The sequence below is a fragment of the Belonocnema kinseyi genome, chromosome 6 (assembly GCF_010883055.1).
Source record: "Belonocnema kinseyi isolate 2016_QV_RU_SX_M_011 chromosome 6, B_treatae_v1, whole genome shotgun sequence".
Classification (NCBI taxonomy): domain Eukaryota; kingdom Metazoa; phylum Arthropoda; class Insecta; order Hymenoptera; family Cynipidae; genus Belonocnema; species Belonocnema kinseyi.
Window position 1 is genome coordinate 65,125,786 of NC_046662.1, and position 9,667 is coordinate 65,135,452.

At 28.6% G+C, this 9,667-nt stretch overlaps 1 protein-coding gene across 1 annotated transcript in view; it reads right to left on the minus strand.

The window, feature by feature from the left end:
• Positions 1 to 4,939: 4,939 nt before the first annotated feature.
• Positions 4,940 to 9,667, minus strand: part of LOC117174156 (glutathione synthetase-like) — a 9,490-nt gene continuing 4,762 nt past the window's right edge. Inside the window, exons 2-3 of the mRNA XM_033362974.1 lie at positions 5,959 to 6,365; positions 4,940 to 5,877 (exon numbers count right to left, since the gene is read on the minus strand). Coding sequence (XP_033218865.1) covers positions 5,462 to 5,877; positions 5,959 to 6,365 — 823 coding nt within the window. The 3' untranslated portion in view covers positions 4,940 to 5,461. The remainder of the gene's footprint in view (positions 5,878 to 5,958; positions 6,366 to 9,667) is intronic.

A 9,667-nucleotide genomic window follows, 5' to 3' on the forward strand; every position in this document is an offset into this window, starting at 1 on the left:
ATGTACAGGTTATGTTTACGCATTAATCACAATCTGGACAAGAAAAAGTTGACCAATCAAAAAGGCCATTTTTCACATGTGGTATATGTGTGCCAACTTAACGTGCTAAAAGTACTAACCTCAAAATTTTTCAAAATATTCATGATCGTTTAGTTTGTTTACGGTTTATGTTTATTACTGTGATTAGTGCAAATGAAAACAATGTGAAACAATATAAAATATCGCCATTGACGCCCATAATTGAAGGCGAGTGAACCTTCATTAAAATCTGAAACCAAGTTTATTGAATACATCATATTTTGAGAGAATTTCCAAACAAAACGAATATAACGACAGTTTATAGTTATTATCAGTTTTTTAAAAGTTATTCAATATCCAGAGATATTAATCTACATGAATAAATAATCGTAATATTTTTAAGACGTTGACTTTACAATATTATGTGTTTTCAAGAAACAATCAAGCTTGAAAACTTATAGTCGGTTTTCAATACGTGACAACATACTTGAAGAAATTAAGTGCTTCAAATGAAATTACTATAAAATGCAATTAATAAGCCGGCTTCATACAATTTTAATATTAATTTTAATTGGCCTTTAGTAATCTGTAGCATTTATTTAAATATAATAAATATTTATGATATATAATAATTTAAATATAAGACATTATCCCAGCAGGAATTAGAAGCAAAGAAAAGAAATAACAAAATTTAATGTGGGATATTACATCATAACATTTTCAAAATATTTCCAGTTGAAGAAATTTATAATTTATAAAGCATAAAAATTAAAGAATTTTCAGTTGCAAAAATTAAAACTAGCGTAGTTTTAAATATTTAATTGTGAAAATGATTAAATCTTTCATTTTAATTATTTGAAATTCAAATTTCTATAATTCTGAAGAGTTACAATTTAAAAACGTTTAATTTTAAAAATGTATAAATTAAAATTCTTAAATTTAAATGACGTTTAAAATCAAAAGTCCAATTTTCAATTCTAGACCTTCCAAATTCAAGAAAATTTGAATGTAAAACATTAAACTTGCAGAATATTTTAATTTTCAAAACTAAAAATCTTCAATTTTGTAAATTTAAAAATTTGAAGAGTTGAAATTGATAATTCGTAAATTTCGAAAATATAGAAATACAAATTATGTATTGAATGTTAAATATTTATTTTTAAATATATCTAATTTGGAACATTTTTTAAATATTCCTTCGAATATTCACAATTGAAAATTCGGTAATTTTTTGGATTTACAAATTTGGATGATTTTGGAAATCAAAAGTTGAGTTTTCAATTCTAAATCTTCCAAATCATAAACTTTGCATTTAACTTTGCTACAATTTAAAGATTCGTAAATAAAAATTCTTAAGTTTGGATGATTTCGAAGATCAAAAGTAGAGTTTTCAGTTCTAAATATTCCAAATTGAAAAAATTTCGAATGTCAATAATAAAAATTATAGAATTTAAAAATTGCAACTGTTAAATCTTAAAGATGTGTAAGTAAAAGTTCTTAAATTTGGATGATATTGCAGTCTAAAAGTCAAGTTTTCAATTCTAAATCTTTCAAATGGAAGAAGTTTCGAATGTAAATACGCAAAATTGTAGAATTTTTAATTTAAAAACTTAAAACTTGCATTATTTTTCTTTGAAATTTCACCAACTAAAAATTATTTAATTTCGATTATTGCAATTCTAAGGTTTACAAATTTAGAGAGTTACAAGTTAATATTCTTGAATTTTGAAAATATATAATGGAAAATGATTCAATTTTCAAGATTTATATTTTAAAGGTATGGATTTTTTTTAAATATTACAATTTTTAAGATTTAGGATTGAAAGTGCTTCAATTTTAACTATTTGCAATGTAAAATTATTTAATTTTGAATATTTTAAATTGAAGACTCCTTTATATTTAATATATTCAATAGAAAATGATGCAATTTCGAATGTTGTATTTGGAATAGCTCAATTCTGAAAATGTGTAATAGCAAATTTGTCAGTTTTCGAGATTTATATTTTAAAGCTATGTAATTTTAAACAATTTTTTTGGGAATAGCTGAATTTTGAAGATTAAAAGTGCTTCAATTTTAACGATATGCAATTTATAATTATTTAATATGCAATATTTTTAATTGAAGACTGAAGACTTCAACCAAGTAGTTGAATCTTCAATTAAAAAATTCGATTTTCAACAAAGTTGTGAAATTTCAAAGAGAAAAAGGCGAATTATAGTATCTACAAAAGAATTGAATTTTCAACTCGAATATATAATTTTTTAACAGAAAAGCTAGTTTAACAAAAAAGAATTACATTTGCTGTCAGATTTATAAGTTTTTAAAAACAAAAAATTATCACTAATTAATTGAATATTTAACCTAAAGTATGATTGTGTAAAAAAATTAATTTTCAACCAAATTGTTGAATTTTGAAGCAAAAAATATGAACTTTTCTACAAAACAGTTTAATTTTCAATTGAACTTAAAATAAATGAATTTTTAACAAAGTAGTCACAATTTAACCAGGTAGTTCAATTTTTAACCAAAAAAGTTAATACTTCCAGCAAAAAATATTATAATTTGAAATAAACAACAGTTTAGTTCAACCAAAAAAGTACAAATTTCAACAAAACCGTTTAATCCTGAACCAAATCAGGTTAATTTTTAACCATGCAGTTGAATTTTTAACCAAAAAACCTAATTATGTAACCAAGAATCTTAATTTCAAAAAAATTAAATAGTTCAGTTCAAAAAAAAGATGAATTTTCAATAAAAATGAAAATGAATTTCGAACGAAGTAGTTAAAATTTCAACTAAATAGTTTAATTTTTTACCAAAAATGATGAATCATTGACAAAATAGTTACATTTTTAACACATAAATTACTTTTCAACCATATAGCAGAATGTTAACTAAACGAGATTAATTCCGAAACAAAAATATAATAGTAGACTTTTTAACCAAAAAAATTTGGATTTTCTGACTGAGTTCTACTAATTCATTTAGTTTTTAGTTCATTTAAACGGGAAAAAGAGAAAAAGGGCAGTTTTTTTGAAAATAGAGGGAAAAAGAAGAATGCTTTAAAAAAGGGGAAATAAGGGAATAGGGGAATAAGTATGAATTACAGGGCCAACTTAAATTACGTAACAAATTATAGGCCCTCTTCGTCATTTTCAAAATTCCCTGATTTTTGCTTAACCAATTTTTAATTTTCGCTGTCCATTAACATTCAAATATCAATATTTCAATCTTGCTGTAATATTTTTGACATAGGATCTTTCGTAAACGGACTAAAGCAATATTTCAGATAAAAATTTATTTTAATAAAAGAAAATACTTCAACCATAAAGGATGACTTTCTAATAAAATACTTTATTTTTCAACAAAATAATTGAATTTTCAACTTAAAAATATGAATTTTCAGCAAAAAAATAAATTTTTAACGATATAGTTAAATTTTCAATGAAAAAGATAACCCTTTAGTCAGAAAATAAAATACAATTTTAATAAAGTAATTCAACCTTTACACACGTCGTTGAATTTTTAATTAAAAAAGACCAGTTTTTAAATATAGTTAGGTATTTTCACTTCAATTAAAAGCTAACTTCACGTCGTAGAGTGCTGAGGTGAAAACAAGGGACCAAATGCATGGGATTCAGTCCATTTTTGCCCTATTTTGCTAATATCTTCGTAAAAGCTAATTTGTTCTATATAAGTGTATTTGAAAAATAGTTTTAAAATTTTAATTACTATATGATGAAATGATAAAATGAAAATAATGATTATTAATTGCAAAGATATTACAGAAATAAAGTTTTGTTACATGCATTTGATCCATTGTTTTCCCCTCCGCTTTTAACAAAGTGAAGTTAGCTGATGGTTGAAGTGAAAATACCTAATAGTTCAACTTTTAACAAAAAATATTAATCTTAAAAAAAAATTATTTCTGAACAGTGGGTGAACCAAAATTTTCAAACAAAATAGTTAAATCCTCAAGCGCAAAGAAGATTAATTTTCAAACTAACAGTTGCATTTTTATATAAAAAAGATGAAATTTCCACTAAAACAGATGAATTTTTAAACTTAAAAGACAAACTTTAAAAAAAGAATTGAATTTTCATCCAAAAAAGATTTCAGTTGACTTTTCAGCACCAAAAAATTATTATTGTGAATTTTTTCAAATTTTTTAAATTTCAGGGATCTCAGTGTGAACAAATTAAAAGTAGCAATTTTTTCATATTCCAAATCTTTAGGCGCATTGATACCTAAGCATACTTATGTTATCTGTTTCAAAGTTTCGAAATTTCTATTAGTTCTGTTTACGTTTACTGTTTACTTATTAAGGTAATTATTAAATTTCATGAAATTTGTAATACTTCGCCAGTGACAATAATTGGCGATAATCCTAGAGAGAATCTTTAAGCCAAAAAAATCGCGAATCTTGAATCGAAAGAAAATCGATTTACTTAAGTGTAGTTAAGTTTTCAGCCTTGACAAACCAAAAGTAAGGCCACGTCGATGAATGGATGTTATGTCGATGGAAAACAACACAAAAAGCGTTCCTAAAGTTTTAAAGTAACATAAATGGAAAAATCCGTTGGCAAATCATTTTTGGTTGTCCTGATCCAAGTCTTTATCTTTTATTCAGTAGCTTTTGTTAATAAATCTAAAAGTTATTGTGAGTTACGTCGATTGATACTAATAAAATTAGGCAAGGTTTCTTGGACTTTTTTTTATTTACGAAGAAAGTTCTTAATGTTTACATTAAAACTTAGAGGATGAGTAGGGAGATATTCTTTCTTCAATCATTCATTCAGTCAGGACCCAGAAATTTATTCCTAGTTATCAAACGACAGCTGTTTATGTATCGACGTAACATCAAAAATAATTTCGAGGAGACTCATATTTACACGTGCATAGGTAGTGTATATTGCATGAAAACAAAAATATTAATGGTATAAAAATCGTACTTTTTGAGTGTAGCTTTAATATTCTTAAGCAAAAATTTTAAAGTGCTTAATTATTCACTTCCTGCGTGACTACAAAGTTTGCATCATTCATGTGTGGACATCTGTTAAAGTGATTTTTCGGGTACATAATACTTTTTTGCTCTGGCTTACAATAATTTAACCTTATTTTTACTTTGGGACTTGCTATGAGGTACTAAAATGAAGATCTTCACCAACTTTTACAATAATACATTGAGTAATTTTAATAATTTTAATAATATCATTTATATCTGCTAGGCATCCCCCACCTCGAAGTAACAAGTGACAAACAAGCCAATCAGAGCGCAGCGCGACTATTTCCCCTTCGCTGTGCAGCATTGGTGGGATCCCCTCGTGGGAGGATATAAGTGAATGTTTACGTTCCCGGACAGCGGATATAAATGCGGTTCTAGTGTAATTATTTTATTATATACATTGTCATCATGGATAAAGTTAAGTGCCAATTAACTAATTATACTAAATAAATACTGGACAGAGCACCTCCACTTAACCTTCCTCCTTCATTCGCAGTAACTGGTTTCGATCTCACCATATACCCAGCTTCTTTATTAAAATATATATTTCTGGAATCACCAATTATAACGCCGAAAATGCCAACCTCATAATCGGCATCAATTTTTTCATAATCGTCACTTCCTGGACGAATGAAGTAATTTTTCTGTGAAGGTGGATAAATTTTATCCATTAAGATCCAAGAAGTTCTCTCCTTCTTTCCCTTTATGCTTGTTAAGAAGGTTTTTATATTTTTACCAAAGATGTTGTTTCCACCACCTTCCCTTTGGGGTTTGAGTACAAAATTTTCAGGATTTTCTATGGCCATTTCGATTGCTCTGTCACCTTCGACAGTAAAATCCAGGGGATACATTCCTGCAAAAAATGTCGATGATCCTCAAATCTATTTTTAACTGTAAAATAGAAAATTAAATATTTTTAAGAAGGGATACTTGCCAGTATATATTTTTCGGACTCTAGAAGAAATTTTCTCTCCATTCAAGAATTTTTCTACTACTCCGGGCTGAGTGAGAACTTGTTGAATCTTCTTTGTTCCTGCAAGATGATACTGAATCGAAGGACACTTAATAGCTTTAGATCTTTCCATCATCAATCTAACATTCCATTCTGCTTCTGTGGGATATTGGCTCGGTTCGTAACCACTTCTATAGTAGACTACAGCAATTATGTTGCCATCTAATATTAATTCTTTATTTACATCAAGTGTGGCTGCAGCTATCAATTGTGTTAAACTCCTTCGGAACACTTTTATCTTAGGATTTAATTTTTTTATTTTAAATTCATGAGCTCGCTGTTCACAAATGTTATATGTCACATCTTCAACTACGAATAGTACCCCAGACCTGTAAAACGAGAAGATAAGTAAAGAAAAATAAATTAAACTTCTCAATTTTTGTTATTATTGGAAAATCCAAGGTGGCCGCAAGGTCAGGGAAAACCTGAAAATCAAGGAAAAGTTATCCCAGTGAGCAAAAAATTTAAGCATGTCCTAGGGACGTATTTGGGACATCTCTGAGACGTCTTTTATAACATGTTTTTTGGACATCCTAGGGATGATCTTAAAACGTCTAATGTCAATACGAAAGATGTCCCGAGAACATTTATGTCTTTAAGACGTCTTTAGGTCATATTTAGGACAATGGACGTCTTAGAGACTTTGAATGGGCTTACATAGGACGTCCCTGGAACATCCCAAGGACATTATTGCGATTTTCATAATATTGTTCCCACTGGGTGAGAATTACTGTAAGGAGCAGAAGTAACCAGTGAAAGTAACGTTACGAAATAATATAACGATTAGTGCGTTTTTTAATCATAAATTTTAATAAAGTTTGAATTTTGGAAATATTTTCCTGCAACGTTACAGATTAATAATAAACTTAATTAGTTTGAAAATCACTTTCATATTTGAGCCTTTACACTATCTGACATAATCGCATCTTTTCTCTTTTTTACTTTTTTTTCTAAGAATATCTGTTATACCGATTTTTTCTTTACATTTTTGTTATGGTTAACAATTTTTCTATTTGGTTGAAAATATAATTATTTTGCTGAAAATTCATATCATTTTGCTTGCAAATTAACCTTATTCGAACTGAAAATTCAACTATTACATTTCTAGTTGAAAATGTATCTTTTTTGGTTGAAAATCCATTTATTCTGTCGAAAAAACGTGTTTTTCATATAAATCTAATCTTCTTGGTTAAAAATTCACATATTTCGTTGAAAATTTATCTCTACTTCAAAATTTAACTATTTTGTTGGAAGTTCGTATTTTTTTCTTGTACCTATTCAATTGATTTTGATTTAAATTAAAATATTTTTTGGTTGCAATTTCATCAATAAGACTTTTCATTGAGAATTCATTTTTTTTGTTTGAAAATTCGAATACCTGGTGCAATGTTGAACTACTTTGTTGAAAATCAATTTTTTAAAGAGGATTCATTATTTTAGTGGAAAATTCATCATGAGAGTCGAAAAGTTAACCAGTTTTTTTTTTTAAACTGATAGCATAACTATTCCATTTTTGGTTGAAAATTTATGTTTTTAATTAATAATTGATCTCTTCTATTTGAAACTTACACTACTTTTGGTTGAAAAGTCATGTTTTTTGTTAAAGATTCAACTATTTTCCTGAAAATTTGTGTTGTATGGTTGAATTAAACTGAAGCATCTTAGTGAAATTACTTGCAATACCTTAAAATCCTTCAAAATCATTAGAATTACTAAGATTCCTTTGAAATCTTTGGAATCGCTGATTTTGGGGCTGACGGTTGGTAGGAACTAACCCGCTCTGCTTTTGTTTGTTCACGCCTGAGTGCTCGCCTGAGTGACAACCCCAGGCCCCGCGCACCACGCGCAGCTCCTGTTACAGCTAACTGCGGCGCGGGGTCAATTCTCCGAAGGGCTATAGAAGGGAGGACTATTAAAAGGTTTCACTGTAGTTGGATTTTCTTAATGAGTTCAAATTATTGTTGAATTATACCATTATTAGACTATATTTCGCAAACTTTATTTAAATATATCCTCTCAAAATGAGCCAATAAAATATCACTGTTGAAACAGCTAGAAGTGTGTCTGTTACTGCCTTTTAGTGAGAATTCAGTGGTTCACTTAGTGGAATTTCGTTACTAGTTTAATCAGTGAGATTCTCTGATTCATCACTTTTGTGCTAACCGATCATTTGCCGTCACTGGTATTTTCAGTAACGCTGTTTTAGTTGAGTCACTTACTAGTTAACGCAGTAAAATCAGAAAATTACTGCTTCACCAGTGATCATTCAAAATAATGATTCAACCAGTGGCAATTTCAATGGTTCAGTTCAAGAGAGTACTAAATGTTATCTGATGTAAGTTCGTAACATTACTTCCACTAACCCCTCTCTATCCCTGTAACTAACCGTAGTTTTTGGTGCGCCCCCCCCCCCTGATTCAAATTGTAACATTAGTTTATGGACGGCCCCTAATAAAATGGGCAGATGGCAATTCTGCCCCAGCTACCTGCGAATGGTTCCCCCACTACACGACTTCCCCTCACACAATCGAACTGCTGCCGTTGATCATGTTCAGCGTGAGTCTTTTGTACCTAATGAGGACTAAAATTCGGAATAGAAATTTTTCGAAATTTAGCACTTGGTAATTTATAAGTATACTATTCGAAATCTGCGAATTATAGCGATTCCAACGATATGTTGTTTAACTCAAAAAATGGAAAATTGAAGAATAAATGTTCAAGTTTATGTGAACTTTTCATAGAAAATTTTTCAGTATATTTTACTAAAATCGACTGAAGTAGCTTTTATGTATTAATGCAATATTTTACTTGACTTGAGAAATTATGGAAGCCAAAATTTGGCCAGATTTGAAAATTTATTAACTAAAATGACAAATTTAGTTTATTCCTCCACAATCCCATTTCTCAAAATTATCCCTAAATAATTTTGCACTCACTGTTAAAAAGTGTGAATAGTTTCATTCTTGGCTTAATTTAGAAACCCTTAAAACATAATTTTTTTTATTGCTTAACCGATATGTTTAGGAAAGTTAATTAAAAATACTATTTTAACAAACAAAAAAAGAATATAAAGGATTTTCATGGAGATTTTTATGGAGATTTTCATGGAGATTTTGAACAGGAACCAAAACAAAAAATTACATTTGCTTAATTGTCGAAAAATATTTAAAAACTGAACTCGGCAAATTGTTTAAATAATTATTTTTCCTTTAAAAAATAATATATTTAATATTGTTTAATTACACCAAACTCTCGCTGTGAGTCCAGTGTCGTGGTTTGCCTTCAAATAACCTTGGACTGATTTCGGGGGGAACGAAATGTAAACAGTGAGTGGCGTCTGACTCGTTTCTCCTTGGAATACATATCTATGTATATAATGTCGCAACGTCTCTCGCCCTGCTCCACTGAGAAACTGAGGGAGCTAGCAGTTCTAGGAAGACTAAGAACGGGGTGACTAAAAGTGAGAGTTTGGTGTATTCTGAAAAGATCCCAAAATAATGTAATACTTAAAGGGAAAAAGATCCGAGTTCCAAGATAATAAAAAATGTTCATTAGATTCCTGGAAAATGTTAAAATGATATATTTTAGCAAGTTTTTTTAGAGAATATATAGAAAGATTTCAGAACAAATT